Below are 19006 nucleotides of genomic sequence, written 5' to 3'. Positions count from 1 at the left end.
AACAAAGTAAAACGTCATACGAATAATAATTAAGAAATAATTATAGTTATGTTCACGTGCCGTAATGTACCGTTAAATGATGGCCACATTTAATCATACTTGTACATTATTTTTATTTCTTTTAATATTGGCTTTAGTTGTAAAATTAACACTCGAAGACATACGGTACAATTGTATTGAAAATAACCATACGTAATAAGTATCCTCCCATATAAATAAATAAAACTCTTCGTTTTCATTTCTAACTGTTAAATGTTTTATTTTATTTTATTAAGAATTCGCATGTTAAATTTGTTTTTTGATGATCACATAACTCATTTTCACAAACAACGTCATATATGAAAACAAAACAAATAATAAAGCATTTAAGATGTATTATTCATATTACAATGAAAACTACAGAAACAATCCCAATAATCAAATGATCAAATATAAACCATGTTAAGATGCACAAGGTATGGGCCCAATCGACATTAAACGAGAGACACAAACGTACAAACACCATAAACAGTCCACACACGCATCAAAATAGCAATATCAATTTATGATGATATAACCGCCCAAGGACGGACAGTGAAACAAGTGTTCACCGGAACAAGAGTTTACTGGAGAGTTCTTGGAGTAACTTGATTATATGCGAATAACCTCACACTTCTCCCAATAGTATCAATACTTCCAAAATTAAAAATACAAGTCGCATCGGAGTCAACATTAATTTGAATACAATGAAGAATAAAGTAACACTAACATATAAATTCATATAATTTCAACACCATGAACATTATAAAGTAAAAACAGTCAATGTACAACCTGACATTGATAATGACCATGAATTAAAAAACATGCCAACCCATAATAGCATTTTAACAATAAATCACGATAGCAACAGAAAACAGACAATCAAATAAGTTCTTGGTTAACCCATTTGCATATACATTCTTACTACAAATGGTGTTTATTCAAACCAAACAGTGATTGTCTATACTATACAAGTCATGGATTTAAAATTACATAGCCTTAATTACATTTGCATATTACTATACAAGTTATTGTGTAATACTACAATCACTGTTTGTATTAAATACATTAAGACTCTTAGGAAACCAATGTGCGTCATGAATGTTTTAAGACAAGTTTCTATGGTAATCAATCTTCCTTAGAGACTAAACAATTAATTATCGCCTTCATGAGCAATCATAATTTTTTATAAACATTGCGTTTTTGTTCGCTTGACATAGACGAAATTATATAGTCTAAGTTAGGCGATAACGTCTTTAAATATTCCCACTGAACTGTTAAATTATGTCGAAATGAAAACTGTACAAGTGGAAGCACTTTTATTGCATCCATGTACTTGTGTTTGTATACTACATTATCGGAAAACATCTTAAAGTCGTTGTCATTACGGACTATTGTTTTGAACTTTTGTACTAAAAATAAATTTAAGTAAGGTGATTGCATGAATATCCTACCTAGAAATAGTTTTTGAAAATACTTTTTCGCAGAAATATAAAACTGATTATACAAACTCATAGTCTCATACCTCATTTTCGAAAAACCTTTTTCGTCAAACACGACTGATGCAAAATCGTCCAAGTTATTTTTACAAAGGTCTTCGAACCGTTTGGAAACTATTTTTTTCAGGAAATGCTTTTCAAGCTTTGTAATAACAAGAGTTTTCCCTTCAACGTCCAAAACTTCATCTGAAATAACGGTTATATGTCTTTTCTTTGCCGATAGTTTTAATATACTTATATACTGAATGCATATAAAACGTTTTTGTTTCAACATTTGAGAATAGCTTTGATAAGTTATTTTCCCATCTTTAATTAAGAGAAGAGCATCTGCGTAAGTAGTACCCCAAAATAAGTTCAAACTCTTATTTTTTTCTAGAAACGATTGGCGAAGTTTTTCAAATGAAAGATGATGAATTGTAAATTTAAGGTCATTCACAAATGGTTTAAATATGCTCGTTTTAACACTGGAATTTTCATATGATTTGAAACACTTGTATTGTTGAATCGTCTTATATGGGCTCTTAAGTGGTCTTTTCAAAAATTGTAAAAAACACAGAGATCTACGGTTTTCTCCTTTTGAAAAATAGAATTTTGTTGCTAGATTATACACAAAATGCTTTTCTGCGTTTTTCCTAGGAAATACGAGTTGTTTGTTGTCACTGTTTTCCAAAATAGTATTAACGGTTTTGTTTTTCCTGTCAAAAATAAGAGAAAGATATAACGGAGTGAAGTGATCAATATTTAAACAAGTCAAAATACCCCTTCCAAAATATTTGACGCATGTTTCTATCGATTTTGAATAGCCGTGCAGGGACAATAAATGAATAAATGAGAAATTTGCAGCCATTTCATTGCAAACAAAGGACACTGGTATACGTTTATTGAAAATATCAAGGAAGTTGGCGTAAAAATGATCATTTCTTTCAGGAAGAAAAAAACGGATTTTGAAAAAAAAACTAACATTATTGTTCTTCATAAGGAGAAGTAATTCAGCGTTACCTTGTATACGACTTGTCGTGGCTGTTGGTGTATTAAATATTTTTATGATTTGTTCATATGTATAAAAATGATAATCTACCATATTTGTCAAGTCAGGAGATGTGGCATTTAATAAGGTAACTGGTAATTTCTCTATGTGATCGTTTTGCTTATATGATATGAGTATGAGTTCATTTGGAGATACTTTAGTTTGAACACCTTTGTCCATGAACAATTTCATTAACATTGCTGACTTACTGTAAACAGCTTCTTCTTAGACATTCAATCCTTGTTGATCCACACAAGATGATAATATTCTTTGATCTGTGAGTGATATCATCAGTTTAAATACACTTAGACATGTTGTGGCATATATATTGCCGAAATGGCTATTAAGATTGCCTTGAAATCGTGAGATTTTACGCGTGAACTTATGTGCTAAGCAGTTAATGCGTAGTCTCTGACATGTAGAACACAAACAAAACTCATATCTTTCCAATTCAATTGTTTGCTGCATCTTAATGTCATGTAGAACAAATAACATATATTGTGTTGTTATATATCCAGTGCTGTCGAAGTCCAGAATGGCAGCAAACACATTTGTGTTGAATATTGTTTCCCTTGACATAATGTGTTTAAGGTAAATCTCAACTAAATTAAAGCTGTTTTTTTTAGAAGATGTTGCAAAATAACCTTCTTGTCTTCTATTTCAAAGTGGCCATATCGATTGAAGAATCGAGATAATAATGAAAAACAATATTCACTCGGCGATAGTTTTTTTTCATTTCTTGCAGAACTGAATGTGGTTTTGCCAAAAAAATAAAAGATACTATTTTAGCTCGGACGTGTTTGCGCTTAGGCAAATATGTTGCTAGATACAGTATTTGAAACTGTCTTATAAATGGACTTTAATGGGCTCTTTGTAGTAAATCTAAAGTAACACTGCGTTTATTTGATACCACATAGCTAAGCAATTTAAAATGACCGTTCTTGACCGTGACAATGTAATGAAGAATGTTTTTACCACTTTCATCTGACATCATTGAAATATCAATGTGGAACTTTTCAATTATAACTTTAAACATTTCACTCCATGTGTTTTTGTCAGTGGCGTCATGAGCGTATTGTCCATTGTTATTTGACATTGAGAGCAGGTACCATAAATATTTTTGGAAATATTCTCCGTATTTATACTTAACTGCCTTCTCAAAATGACTAACGAAATAAATGAAGGTATCGAATGCTTCACAATGAATCGTTTGTGTTATTTAAGCAAATATGTTTTTCAAACAGCATCTCATGCCATTGCATTAAAAAGTGAAGATATTCAACGTTGTTTCCACAGGCTGCATAATGGATGGGTAAACATTCGTCTTCGTCTCTTCGATTAAAGTCAAAATGTGTATGATCAATTATATGCTGTAATACCACAGACGTCGGCGAAATGGCATGCTCAATACCGTGTCCGGATTTGCATTTCATATTGTTCAATTTTAACAACTCTAAGTGGTGTATTTGTATATTGTCTTTTAACAACGGCATTTTCTGGCATTGAACTTTTATTGTGTGAGCGTTGCTCACTTCAAGGAAAGGTCCAACCATTTCAGTACGATTACTTTGAAGTGCAGCAATTAAAGCAGGGCGACCTCCTCGATCCAGACAATGAAGCGATGAATGCTTACTGTTTTTCAACAACTCTCTAGCGACCTTCAGGTGATTATGTCGAATAGCCGCATGCAATGCAGATTCACATGACAATTCGCTCCAGTCATCGAAAAGAACGTACATCGAAGTATTTTCAGGGATCATGTGTCCTTGTACTCTAGCTGTGCCGTCCGGAATCCAGTAAAATTCATTTGTGCATAACACACATTTGTCATAAATTCCTGCTTCTAAGAGGAGTTGTACGGGTTCGTTATTGCCCTTTTCAGCTGCAATGTACAGGTATTTCCAATCCACAGTAGAACGGTTGAACTGTAAAAACACTTTAACCGCTTCGATACGATTAAACATACAAGCAAGATGCCATGTTGAGAGGTTCAATCCGTTCCGTTCATGCAACCTATATGATGAGAATAAGTCATCGTGTAAAATTAGTTTGACTGTCTCCGTATGTCCATGTTGTGCAGCTATGTCTAGCAACCCATAATTCCAGTGCTTAAAATTAGTTGCTATCTCCACAGCGTCATTCATCGTTAAAATATTAGTAAACATTGGCATGCGAAAGTGTATATCCGCTCCGTGATTTAGCAGTTGCTTTAAAGCGTATGTATATCCGTTTTCTGCAGCAATAAATCCCACCGAAATGTTTTCAGCACTAAAGTGATTGCCACCTGGAAAGTGGTGGAAAAGTATCTCCGGTATTTCTTTCATTGTTCCTCTTTTTAATTATTCTTACCACAGGATCTTCTTAAAAATTCTCCTCCATTCTAGAGATCACATTTTTGGTAGGTTCATAAACTGTTCTCTTAGATCCAAACCCTCATTAGCAGATTGTATGTGTAAAAGTAAATCGGTGACGTCAAAAGTAAAATTAGAAGTATTCAGTTCATGCAGAATATAGTGCGCATTGGCCTGATGACCATTTGAAAGGGATAGTCTATATTTCTCATCGGGGCACTCTTCTTCAAGCCACTTGAACAACGAAAAATGTTTGAACTCAATTTCGCCATCAATAATATTTGTGAACTGTTGTATAATGGATAGCTCCTTTTCAAACATGGAAAGTGATAACTTGTTGACAGCATTTGAAGAAATCACGTTACGTATATTATCTGGAGTTTTTTTAAGATAAGTCGTCACCAAGGCTTCCAAAATCGAGTTCGAAAAATCGAACCCGTGATCATACCATCTATCAAACTGGTCTTGATAATATCTCCTCAAATTACTTATCTGGTTCGGTTTTGTATAATCAGCATTAACAGCAAGCTGGAAAATTGTAACGCTTTTTTCTCTAAAAGACTGGTTTAAATATAGATCTATGTCATTTAAATTCCGGGTTTCAAGGTTATGAAAGTAAGTTCTAACTAAATTGTATTTAAGTCTTCCATTACGTGGTAGCCTTCTACTCGTTACGAGCAACCTGATCCAACTTGGTAACATATGTGCACGGCGTTCCATGAGATTGAAAATTTTGTTACTTTTTTCAAACGAAAATGTTTCATGGCATTCATCCAAAGCATCGATTATTATGAGTCTGTATTATTCACTTCCATCAGTTATATTCGTTCGTTTTAAAGGGAAAATAATGCATTCGTCAATGCAACCAAACGGATCAGAGGCACATTGACCGGTTTTGAAGGAATGTAAACATTATTCGTTTACAGTCTCATTAAATTCTGGAATATTGTTTGAGATCATTAAAACTAGTCGTTGAATAAAGATGCCGGCGTCGTGTGTTTTCTTAACATCAAATTTACAAACATGAAAAGCAATAAGCCTTTTTCTCAGTTCTATACCTGTGTCACCCTCTTTGGCACAGATAATGTGTGCAGCAACAGCGGATTTCCCATAACCCATGTCAGCTTCCAATAGGATGCCATTTTTCTTTGTTTTTTTCAGTTCTTCCTCTAATAACTTAAACATCCATATCCGCCCAACGAGAGGTCCATGATATTTGAAGAAATCCACAAGCAGTGGCGATTTTGGAAAAATAGGCGAATACTCCTGCAGACAGCCTGTAAAATATTACTTATTTTATCATAATCATTTTATGTCGAAACCTTATTTTTTCTGCAATTTCTCGCTATCATAAAATAAAATAAAGATAATTATTTTGTTCAAAGTGTTTTCAGATGCATTATCGGGAAAACTTTAGGGTAAAAAATTTGACGTAGTAACTTTAAAATGGTCTTAATAATTTATTCAACTAATCTTGAAATGAATATATGATATAATGTAATGGTAAAATATCTGACCCGTTTTCTCCATGGGTGGTTTAAAGTGTAAAATTTTGAAGGTCCTCTGCAAGTCTGGTTTTACTGACACCAGTACAGCAGCCAAAGCGACCATACACGTTGCTATGACACTCCGTTGAATAGTTCTAAACGTATTCGATTGGTCTTCATGTACCATGTTAAGCTTTGTATCAAGAGTAATCAGTCTCTTTTTCACTTCATTCGTGTTCTTCACTATTTCTTTTAACTCGTTTTCAAATTTAAAAAGGTCACCATTTTCAAGGTCATTGATGATATTTTGTATCTCGTGGGGATTCTGTAAGTAGTTGACCACATCTGCATGTTGAATAACCTGCTTTATGTTATAAAATACTGTTTGGTTGTCATGTTCATCGAGTGATGTTGTGTGAGCTATCTTGTTTCTGCTTTTTCGGAGTTTATCAGCCAAAGGCAATATTGTGGGTGGAAAGACTGAGCACTTTTTCGTAACTGTCAACGCCACTGATAAATCATTTGTGTTCATGTTAGCTTTATCCCAATTTTGCAGCATAAATACTTCAGCTAGGTTCATGTGATTTTTCGGCCATTCTCATGATTGAAGCTTATGCCATACCAGTTCCCTCGGATTTGTATGAAACCCTATCAATGCTTGTCTCCATAAACCACAGGTGATGCACCATCTGCAAATTCACATATAGTTCTTTACATATCACAAACTAAAGGTCGGAAAAAAGTTAGCTGTATGTGTACAATTTCAATTGTTCCTTGTTCTATTTTTTTCTCCACGGATGACAGATGAATATACAGTTTACCATTTGTGCAGAACACAATCAGCGTAACTACTGTGTTAAGTGTACGTTTTTCACTGAATTTACACAAATGACGTCGCTTTAGCCAAACGTGAAATTAAGCGCATTTCAAGAACGTCGTGAATAAGAAAATAAACATTGCAGTATGGTTTATGTTTATTAAATGTTGAAAGTTTTCGTTTCACTTAAAGCCTTAGTGCTACTTAGGATTAAATAATTAGTGATGATTGCTCAAATATCGTTTTGAAGACTAAGATTTATATATTAGCGAAAACAGCTTTGTTGTTGGGTTATCGGTTTAATGACATTATCACGAGATTTTATCAATGTGTGGTTAAGTTGGCAAAATATTTCTTAGTTTGCTGAAGTCCTGATGGTATAGTGGTTCAGTTCTTTATTGCCTAATGTTATTTACTCTTGACTTAACCGGCGTTGGTTCGTACACGACGAAAACCAACATACCTTTTATATACTATAAATGTATTTTCTATGCAATTTCGATATCATACAGTAAAACAATAACTACACCGGTACTACACTAGTTTCACTTTTAAAAAGGTTAACCACTACATTTCAATTAAAACTACAATTGTTACAATTGCTTAAGTGAAATGGAAATTTGTTATCGTTTACTGAACGTATTTCATATTGCAACGTTTATTAACTAATTTGCGACGTTCTTGAAATGTGCTTCATTACACGTTTGACACAGGCGACTTCACTTGGTTAATTAAGCGTTGACAGTAAAACGGTGTCCTTGAAATTTACAGAGTAATACTTATTTAAAAGTTATCAACGATGATGTTAATAAGGTTGTTCACTTAAACAAAGTTCAGAACAATATGCCCATATTGCATTGGTTTTGGGTTTTTCGTACTCATATAAATAGCACATCATTGATACATGATTCAGCAGTTACAAACAAACATCAACGGTGAAAAAGCTTGTTTAAGTCTAGTGACGTCATTTCCGACTTACTATTTCCGTTGTATATCTTAAGGGAGTACATTTTCCAAGAGTTTACGTAATTCAAAAAAGAATATTATTGGCGCGTTTTTTTTCCATACTGATAGTTTTTTACTTCTTATTTGGTTTCTTAAGAATACATTATCAATTAAGATATTAACCTTGTCGTATTGAACTAATCAATTACTATTACTTTCTGCCAGTGAATGTCAGATCATATTGAATGTCTCCATAGTAAAAAATATATAATATAACCTTAGATAGGTAAACAAAAAAACCCATGCAAATTGCCTTACCTGTTGACATCTCGTATTCCATTACTGCACTGGTTTTGACAAATAATTCGATTTCCGACTTGTTGTGAGATTCGCTGATGTACATATTTAAGTTTGGCTTCCGAAAAAGGCAACACGGCCTCGCCTGTTTTATCAAGAGCGATCTTACATGAAACATAATTCCTTTTGTGTTCATCTTTTAGCATGTCCTTTACCTGAACATTCGCCATTTTTGCCTAGTTTCGATTTCCCATGTATTATGTACGTGTCTATTTATAATGTTAAATTGTATGTATAGTATCATATGCCAAGCTACGGCTGATTAAATTTCAATGAGAATATATTTTAAAATGATATTGCTTAAAATGACGTATACAACTGAAAAATGGTTAAGAGTCAACTCAGGCTTTTACTAGAATGTGTTTTCAATTATTCATTCAGTTTTGTAGAAACGATATACAGCTATAAATCTGATCATTTCAAACCAAATCGTAACAAATAACAGGAACCGTACCAAAAATTCATTCATTCAAATGATCATGTTATATAAATAACAACTGAATAATAAAACTTCAAGATCAACTCACAACTTGATTGATTTCATTTAGTTATTTTCATTGCATAAGGAATGATAATACACTCAACAAAATTATGAGTCATCTATACCATTGTTCTTGTACTGATATAGAACAACTGATTACTGACAATAGCTATGACTAACATTTGGTCATTACAGTACACAAGAGTACCTTTGCTAGGAGTACATGTGGAAAGTTTATGTTTGAATGTGAAAAAATGTTAAGTTTAGTTTACACGCACAATTTCGTTTTTAAAACAGTATTAACGCGGCAATAACATCAAACACGATACAAGCAAACGGTTCCGTCTTGAACGTTCATTGGCTTGTACATGCGCCATGCCCGACATCTCGATGGGGTGAACATTTCTGCAGTTATTTCATATCCTTCCATCGGTTTAGGATTTATAATTGACCGTCTGTCTTTTGACCCAAATAAAATACCGCAAGGCTGGCTCTTCACTGCACATGCCGGATTGACGAGTTGAAAACGAGTTACAGGATATTTCGACAGTCTATTAAATAAGAAGCTGAGCATTTACTCGCTATAGCCTATTTTTTAATTTTGACCCTCACTAAGAATGACAACCAGGCAGAGGTCAATAAATGCTCGGGACAATACCTGTTTGTATAAAGCGACAATCAGTAGGTTGAGATCACTAAAATGTTTGGCTCAGGACTATAAAGGCCCTACCATGTTCCTACTTTGGCGACAACAAGTACAATAACTTGACTGCGTGGTCCTCAAACAAGTATACAACGTTCTCCTCGAGGCTTCTACTTCTTTCAAATGACACTGAATCAAATCCAGGGCCAATGAGTGATTAAAATGAAATATTATTGGCAATTAATAAATGTAACAATGATTTAAAGTCCGAAATTAAAGATATTAAAACAGGTATATCAAATATTATTGTTGATGTTCATGATGTAAAATCTGTTTGCGAAGGGTTACAGACACGAATGAACAACATTGATAGTAGACAAGATACTAATGAAAAAATATATGCACAATCTGAAAGATCATATTGAATAATTAGAGGGTGACCGTGTTATGTTGTTGCAAGATATTGACACTCTTAAAAATATTTGCGATTCTAAAAGTTGCGAAACCAGATTTTGTATAGAGCCATGAGTGTCGCTATAAGGTGACAACTAGTAAGGATGATCAGTATACGTTCAACACAGACCAATTATGTTCTTATATGTGTCTCTTTAAGGCAATACCCAGTAGGTCAGTAGGGAGCTCTGTATCTGATCAGCTCAGGCAATATGTCCATACTATTTGTTTACAAGGTAGATAATCAGTAAGCGGAGGTCACTATATGTTAAGATAAGGCCTTGTACGTTTCTATCAGTATCATCATAAGATGACTATAATGTTAAGCTAATTCTTAGTATGTTTCTATTGGTTTCGTTATAAGGCAACAACCAGTAAGCGTGGTTCGCTGTGTTCAGTACCAGTATGTCCCTATTGCGTGCCTACTAGGGCGACAACCAATAGGCTGAGGTCACTTAATGTTTAGTTCAGATCTAGTATGTCCCTAGTAAATGCTTAGTAGGGTGGCATGCAATAGGCGGAGGTTTCTATATGTTGAGCACTGATCCAGTTTGTCCAAATTAGTGTCTTTATAAGGCAACAACCACTACGCGGAGGTCACTATATGTTCAGCTCAGGCCTGGTACGTCCGAATTGTTGTCATTATGAGGCGACAAGCTGCAGGTGGAAGTCACTTTATGTTAATTCAAGGTCATGTACGTTTCTATCATTGTCAAACTAAGGCGAAACCAGTACGCTGTTGTCACTATATGTTTAACTCGCGCCTAGTATATCCTATTGGTTTCGTTATAAGACGACAACCGGTAAGCGTGATTCACTATGTGTTCAGCTTAGGACTTGGCGACAACCAATAGGCTTATGTCACTTATTATTCAGATTAGATCTGGTATGTTTTTAGTATGTGCCTACTAGTGCGACATGCATTGGCGGAGGTTAACTCCGCCAATGTTAGCTCCGGCCCACTACGTTTAAATTAGTGTCTTTATGAGGCAACAACCAACAGGCGGAGGTCACTATATGTTCAACTCATGCCTAGTACGTACCTTTCAGTTTTGCTAAAAGACGACAACCAGTAAGCTTATGTCACTATGTACTCAGCGCATGCCTCAGTTGTGCCTTTAAATGTCGCTCTAAGGCGACAACTAGTAGGGAAGACCATTATTTGTTCAGATCAGGCCTAGTATGTTCCTACTCTGTTTTTACTTAAGAAATAAACAGTAAGCAGTGGTCACTATATGTTCAGCTCAAGCCTAGTACGTCCCATAGTGGCATAATAAGGCGAGAACCCGTAGGCTGAGTTCTCTACAAGTTCAGCGTATTGGCTAGAATGTCCATATCATTTGTCTACTTGAGCAAAAAGCAGTAGTCGAAGGTAAGTATATATTGTCCCAGTCATGTGTTTAATATATATATATCTAACATCCATTTGCAGAATTATGCGGGCTTAACCTAAAATCCCACAATATTTATTTTTCACTCGCTTTTTGCGAGTATGCGCGTCTAAATTTAAACCCTGAGTTAAGGTAATAGAAATTACAATATTAAATAGTTTAGTAATAATATGTAGTATAATGCACAAATAAAACACGCACTCATCTGTCCGTATTTTCATCATTTATTAACCTTCCTAAAAGAACTTCAGACATCAACTTCAATAGCATTCGTCGCTACTGAACAAAAATAAAGGAGCGTCAGCAGTGTTAAGGTCTTGACTTATAGACCCAGAATGCGGTGTTTAGGTATGGTAAGGGGAACCATCCTGGGTCGTGTCTGATCAACTCAGAGGTGTGTCGGGAATAGTAAGGGGAAGAAACATTGGTCGTGTCTGAAAGACTTAGAATGCGGTGTTTAGGGTATGGTAAGGGGACCTAACCTGAGCCGTGTCTGGTAGACTCAGAATGCGGTGTGTCGGGTTTAGCGGGGGGAAGTAACTTGGGTCATGTTTGATAGACCATGAATACGGTGTTTAGGGTATGGTAAAAGGCATAGGAGGTATGGTCATAAACTGATATTCAAATCACAAAATGGTACATGCACATTGATTTATAACCATTTAAATATTGGCCTCGGTTGTCATATAAACAATTGATGTAATTAGTCACAATCATTTTAAAATCCATCAAAAATTAACTAGAGTCTACTTAATCAGTACAATCTTTGTATTCAATAAAAAAAATAACAACATGATAAAATATTACATTATAAACAACATAATAATCAATAACGATAGAAACATTTATTATATGCCTATCAAATTCCTTTTCTGTATCCAGCAGTGAAAATTCAGCACGCAATATCGGAGGGATTTATAACTACGTCATTGCTCTCTGCTATATTTACCACGTGATACACAATTTCCAGGAAGGTAGTACAAAGAAAGTAAACAATGGCTACTTCTGATCAGGTTTTTGCAGTAACATTCACTGGAAATGATCTTCCTGGTGCCTTCCATGACTTAAAACGCTTTCTCCACTCAAAAAATATTAGAATTGAACTAACTTTAAAAAAATGTTGTATTGGGAATAAACGTTAAAAGAAATTATAGCTGCATTAACTTTATAGTTATACTTCTAAAATACTACATTTTCTGTTAAAAAAGAAGAGAAACAATTCCTTACTTCCACAATTTTGAAAAATACTTATACAAGTATATTCGAATCAATATTGAACGTGAAATAGCTATTATGAAAGATAAACAAAATGTCCATTCGAAAAAATGCGCTGTTCTTTTATAATCAACAGACATATAATACATTTTAAAAAGCCAGTTTGTCTTTTTCTTTTTATTCAAATCCTTTTATGGGCATTTTCTTTCCTCTTTATTTTATTTTTCTTCGCCCAATCTATCTCCCCCTTTTCTATATCAGAAAATCGCAAAAAATGGGTTTTTTCATCATATGAAAGATACTTTTTACATACATGTTAAATGTGTTCCGCGTATAGCTGTACGAAGTGCCTTTTGTATACGTTTGAATTAAAAAGGTTACTTCATGAGGCTACATACTACTTATCAAAATTCTCAGCATGGCTTTATCTGAGGCAATCTTCAAGGATTTTACAATAATATAAGTTCCTGAGATGGTCAGATTTGACTCCAGGGACATTAATTAAACAAGTTTGGTAATAGGCCACTACATCAGGCTATAAACAAAATATCAAAGGTCTGGGCCATGTGGATTTAGAGACGACGATCTATCAAATTTTACTATAGAAGTATATAGAAAACGTCCCGGGGTGTGGCCATTTTTGACCTTATGGGGATTATTCAAACAATTTAGGTAAAAAGCCACTAAATGAGACTATAGACCAAATATCAAAGGTCTTGGTCATGCTGTTTCAGAGAAGACAATTTCAATTTTTCACTATATAAGTACATAAAAAATCTGGGACTTCCTTGTTGGGACCAGCTTTGATCCCAGGAACATACTTTCAACAATATTGGTAACCGGCCACTACATGAGGCTACATACCAATTGTTAAAACGTCTCGGCCTTGCTGTTTCAAAGAAGAAGTTTATCAAAAGTGTTACTGTATAAGTATATGGAACACCTAGGACCCCTTCGGCGGGGTCTTTTTTATCCAAGAGACATAATTTGAACACTCTTGATAAAGAATCACTATATGAAGATGAATACCTAAATCCCCCCAATTGACTATAAAAGAAATTGGTGGATTCAAAGCCATACATGCCTAGTATTTCTTCTTAGTTCGAGACCATATTTCTTTTTCGGAAACCTTTTCCAGGAGGCGGAATGGAATTCCGGGCATGATCACGAGTGAAATATTTACTTTTGGTGTTCACAAAGGTGAACTATAAGATCTAACACTGCAATGAGCACTTAATGAGTATAGATGTCATAAGGTTATGAATAATAATTAAACCTCTTCCAAAACTGTCTGTAAGAAGAAAAGAAGATGAAAAAGAAGGAGAAGTAGGAGAAGAAAAAGTAAAATAAGAAGAAAAAGTAAAATAAGAAGAAGAAGAAGAAGAAGAAGAAGAAGAAGAAGAAGAAGAAGAAGAAGAAGAAGAAGAAAGAGAAGAAAGAAGAAAAAAAAAAAAAGAAGAAAGAAGAAGAAAGAAGAAGGAGAAGTAGAAGATTTACTCTTCAACTATGCCATTTCTCGTCATACATAGAAACATGCAGAAAGAAAAATATCAAAAATCACATCGTTATGATAATTATAATAATAAAGAACAAAGCTCAAAAATATTTATATTCCTTTATATATCAAATGAATAACAACAAAATGGTATGTACACTGATTTTTATCTATTTAAATAATGGCTAAAGTTGTTTGATTAACAATTGAAGTTACATAGAAACATTTTCAGATTGCAGTTTAATTTAAGAACGAGGCCAATAAAAGCAACAATTTTAATAACAATAACTAATTACATGAACATAAGACATACACTAGTTACAATACAATTTAAACAATGACATAGAGGATATTTGTTGATTTCAGTGTAAGATCGTATTTTAAGTGTCGTAGAAAACATGTTTCAACCCATTCTTAATCATTAAGATTTTAATTCATTTCATGTAACTATAACATATATCTTATCTAATCTTGAATTTCAAATTACGTTTGTGGCAACATTTTCTGATTCTGAAGTGACGCAATTTGTTTCGATCAAGGGGAAGTTACTGCAATGTATTTTATAAGTTGTCCTTAAAATTGATAATTTCGCTCTTTAGTTTGCAGTGAAAATATCAAATTGATATGTTCACTGTTGTTATTTCAATGATAAAACTCCATATTTCATCGAAAAGCTTGAAAGAAATTTGATATATATTTGAATCATCAGGAGTCATGGTATTTATTTTTTGTAAAAATAACAACAACAACAAAAACAAATTATCTAAATAAGTATGTTATATACTACTGCCATTGCAAAGGTTTACATATATGAAGGGGAGTATGCATTTATATCAAGGTAATGGTGCCTGTACTCAAACAAACAGTGAAACTCACTAAGGAATATAATAACATCGTTTAATGTATTTTCTTCGAATAATGTAAAAATATGGACAATTCATAAAAAATGGAAATCGTCTTCTATATCCCTTGATTTGCAACATAAACATAACCTTTATATACATTTGATACGATTCCGTGTATATCTGAGACCCTTTTGATTACTGAAACGATGAACAGAAAGCCTAAGTCTACAAAAGAAAATGCGTAGCCTTTAAGGTAAAGCCTCAAAATAGGTGTCATATTCAAATGTTGTTTTAAAATAATTGAATAGTTTTAAATAGAGATATTTTCCACTCTTGCTTTAAACAATCAACCTTTTAGTTTTAAATTCACACAAAAAATGACTTAACACTCGTTAAATTAACAATATCAAATACAGAAGCACAACCATAGTTACTCAAAAGCTTTCTAACATTACAGATGTAACAACATTATTTACCGGAAACTGCGCAAATACTAACTACTCTAACGATTCTTTTACAAATGTTCTATATGGGGAATAATAAAATTATTTCTATCAAGCTCAGTCATAATTGTGTACAAAACTATACAAATTTTATCTTGTTTTACTATAAGTTACTTTACTGTTTACTGTGTACTGTTTAGAAAATTGTCAATATGTAGTATTCAAATACATTCAAAGTACATGTGTAACCTACAAGGTCATAACTGTATGTATACATGCAAATCATATATAACGAAAGCACATTAGCACGATATTTATTAGAACAAACCCACCAAGACCAACTAACTTAAAAATATTGGTCATGACGATTTTCATGTTCATAAACAGTGAAGTTAAAGTTGAAGATCCCAAGTACAAAATAAAGTTATCAAACACACAGGGGAGTATCACGTGATCACTATAGTACATTGGCCGTACAAGATGGCGAAATATTCGACCGCATCAACACATAAACTTGGCGTTTACGGATGGTAAATATTAAGGTAAGATCTTTAGAATAGGCGCAGAGTACCCGCATTGTAACACAGTTTACTCGCGTGTGTTTTGTTTTTCGAAGGTTTGCTTAGTTTAAGCCTGAAACTCGATACAGATTTTATTTATGTGAGTACATTGTCCGTATCAGTCTGATTTCCGTGTGTTTTAGCGCAAAAAGCAGGAGTATGAAACAAAAGTCTACAAAATATTGATTAAATTTGCAAATATTTACTTCGTTGTAAGTTTCAAGTGATAGTTCCGTGTTAAACAAAAGTTCTGGACAATTTTCAAAGCGAGTACATTGTCCGTACAAAATATTTATGAGTACATTGTCCGGACGATTTTTTAATTAACCTATAAGTGACATTTACATTACTTTTTCTTTATTATGAAATATTTATGAGTGCATTGTCCGAACGATTTCATGCTTATAGCATTTCTCATTAATAATTTCAAACTGTTCCCTTCTTTGTAGATTATGCTGCACTACAAGTCTGTCCGGCCTACTTAAAACGCTTTCCAGACGAGTTCTGAAATGAGTCGGATTAATATTTCGTGTAAGTAAGCACTATTTTATCTGTTTATTATTAAATTTCTTCGATGTGTATTTTATAGAAATAGAAATATTCCCTATTATAATAAACCCCTTTACCTCTTTAAACAATTTTCGATGTGCAAAGTGAACGGAGAACACTTATTGTATGATATTAAATGTGCTATGCATTTTAATTATAGTATAATATACATACAGTACGAAAACAGTACAATACATGCCCTAGCATTTAAAGTTTATAAATATATTATACCTCCATCCAATATGTCAAGTTATTGAAACGATGCTTAATTAAGAATAATTCCACCGTCTATGATTGGCATACTCATTTGTGTTGCTAATTTAATGTATAGCACGTGTAAATCCATGCCATCTATTAAAATGATTTGTATTAGTTCGTCTGTTTGTGGGTTGAGAGTCTGGCTGTTCGTTGACTGCGACTCCTTAAGAACCGGTTATATATTCAGCCAAACTTTGGTACACATATTGCACGATAGAGTATACACATGTCCAACAACAACATTTATACTTCTACATTGTTTTATTTATGTTCATTTTTCGACTTTGAAACAACATACGAGGGTTATCGTTCGCTCTTGTTTAGTAAAACGATGTATATGCGTACAATGCTTTGCATTTTATTTCAGAATGCGTAGAAGAAGTCCACACTTTCGCTCCATAGACCCAAACAAAAACGAACTAGAAGAAATACCACTAAACGAGGCATCCAAAATGATTTAAACCGTGAAACAAAAAGCGGAAAACATTTTTACCCAGCAAAATTGTTTTCTCCAGCAAAATGTCATACACAAGTAATTCTCCAAGGAATGACACCAGTTCTATCTCCTTTGAAATCACCATTCCGTTCCCCTCTCTACAAGGTTTCGCCATCAAAATACAATTGAAATTGCCTGAACTGTAATACTGAGAATTAGAATCAATGTATAATATGTTAGTTTGACAATTTCATTGAAGTTATCGTTGTCGCTGTGTTGTCACGTGTATGTAAGACATTCGAAACCGTCAAATAGTTTACGTGTGATGTCTTCTTTTTCACCACAAGCATAATAGTGCATTGCTTAAATTGGTGAATAAAAAGAAACTATTATGTATTTATTTTGATTGTATTCATCACAGACTATTTATCACTATTTTGTAAATTTATATTGCACATTAACAGTTCATGGCACAAAACTTTTCTATTGGTGTTGTAAAGTGGAATCAAATAACAATGTGAACAAAAAACTATATGCATAAATATGATCCTGTAAAATAATATGGCAAATATATGGCATTGCATGGCACCACATGAATAAACGTTAAATTTACTACATCTAGATTATTATGCTCTTTAAGGTATTAGCCGCGTAATACACACTTTTTCAAAAGCTTTAACCGACAACATAGTTATAATCACGGTACACTATGGGACTTTTATCCAAATTTTGAAGATTTTTTACCGTGAATTAAAAAAGTTATTTATGTTTCATTACACCCACCCCCAAACTCCAAGGACTACAAAAAGCGACAAGTAAATATTTTGTCTATATTTGATTTTTTTTCGCATTATCAGAGATTATGAAATAAACACAACAGTTTCTGGTAAAATAAACTTCAGTTAACAGAAAACTTAAGTTCAAACGAACACATTATTGATACACATGGAAAAAAATCATTTTGATTGATCTTACGATTCTTCGGAAAAGAGCAGTTTTTCGATGTTTGAAAATATATAGCAGTTTTATAAAATTCATAAAAAATAGTTAACTATAAGGCAAGCTGCTGAAATCATTTTAGATATTATCTATGATGTCTATTGAACAATTTAAAAGACAATTTATGATAGTTTACCGTCCAGTTTTGAAGAAAATATACATAATGTCATGTTACCATACATTTTTATAGCTAATAAAATGCTTAAAAATCAACCTTTTTCTTGTAAAAAATTATAAAGCTTAATTGGACTTATTCATAAAATGTACTCTTTCAAATAAATGAATTTTACTTATGATACTAACTCAGAATACAGAGTTTAAAACAAATGAGTGAACTTTTAAACTAAAATATATGAAGAAACAAGAACACTAAGTGGGCTCGCCCCTCCAAAAATATCAGAGTGAAAGTTCTCAACTAATGTTGTTTTTTTTTAATATTATAACATGTAAACAATCTCTGTGTGTAATTTGATGTATGTCTGTTTTATTTCGTCATTGGCATTCTAACAATTAGTTTTTTTCATAATAATTCTTCACTCTTCAACATTTGAAGTTTGGTTTGTTCCCATGCTTTGTACTTGTAGTGTTTGCACAGATGATAACTACTCAATGCTGAGTCAATGCTGATTTGGTTTTCATGCACCTTCAGGTACTTTACCCATCAAGAATGTTTAGTGCTGTAAAGGAAAAATGTTGTACTTTAAAGCCTTTCTAACTAATTAGTATAGATAATTACA

General features: G+C 33.2%; 3 protein-coding genes across 3 annotated transcripts; all 3 read right to left on the bottom strand.

Annotated features, from left to right (window-relative positions):
• Nucleotides 1-467: 467 nt before the first annotated feature.
• On the bottom strand, nucleotides 468-2742 carry LOC128243533 (uncharacterized). Its single transcript, XM_052961365.1, has one exon. It carries the CDS (start codon nucleotides 2740-2742, stop codon nucleotides 1195-1197), a length of 1548 nt encoding a protein of 515 aa, XP_052817325.1. The 3' UTR covers nucleotides 468-1194.
• A 974-nt stretch (nucleotides 2743-3716) lies between these two features.
• On the bottom strand, nucleotides 3717-4996 carry LOC128243534 (uncharacterized). The gene has a single exon (XM_052961366.1). The coding sequence runs from the start codon at nucleotides 4866-4868 to the stop codon at nucleotides 3741-3743; it is 1128 nt and encodes a 375-aa protein (XP_052817326.1). The 5' UTR covers nucleotides 4869-4996; the 3' UTR covers nucleotides 3717-3740.
• A 74-nt stretch (nucleotides 4997-5070) lies between these two features.
• On the bottom strand, nucleotides 5071-8670 carry LOC128243535 (uncharacterized). The gene is made up of 3 exons (XM_052961367.1): nucleotides 8463-8670; nucleotides 6413-7071; nucleotides 5071-6172 (listed from the first exon to the last, which is right to left on the bottom strand). The coding sequence occupies exons 2-3, from the start codon at nucleotides 6960-6962 to the stop codon at nucleotides 5808-5810; spliced, it is 915 nt and encodes a 304-aa protein (XP_052817327.1). The 5' UTR covers nucleotides 6963-7071; nucleotides 8463-8670; the 3' UTR covers nucleotides 5071-5807.
• Nucleotides 8671-19006: the final 10336 nt, after the last annotated feature.

Source organism: Mya arenaria, chromosome 8 (assembly GCF_026914265.1).
Source record: "Mya arenaria isolate MELC-2E11 chromosome 8, ASM2691426v1".
Lineage (NCBI taxonomy): Eukaryota > Metazoa > Mollusca > Bivalvia > Myida > Myidae > Mya > Mya arenaria.
Note: the sequence above shows the minus strand (reverse complement) of the source record. Positions and strands in the feature narration are given on the sequence as shown.

What these genes read in the sequence shown, in the direction of transcription:
- LOC128243533 (XM_052961365.1), bottom strand. Translation starts at nt 2,742, where the DNA reads ATGTTAATGAAATTGTTCATGGACAAAGGTGTTCAAACTAAAGTATCT.
- LOC128243534 (XM_052961366.1), bottom strand. Translation starts at nt 4,868, where the DNA reads ATGAAAGAAATACCGGAGATACTTTTCCACCACTTTCCAGGTGGCAAT.
- LOC128243535 (XM_052961367.1), bottom strand. Translation starts at nt 6,962, where the DNA reads ATGAACCTAGCTGAAGTATTTATGCTGCAAAATTGGGATAAAGCTAAC. An exon ending in ACCACCCATGGAGAAAACGG is followed by an intron (nt 6,173 to 6,412) that starts GTCAGATATTTT and finishes AATATTTTACAG; the next exon opens with GCTGTCTGCAGGAGTATTCG.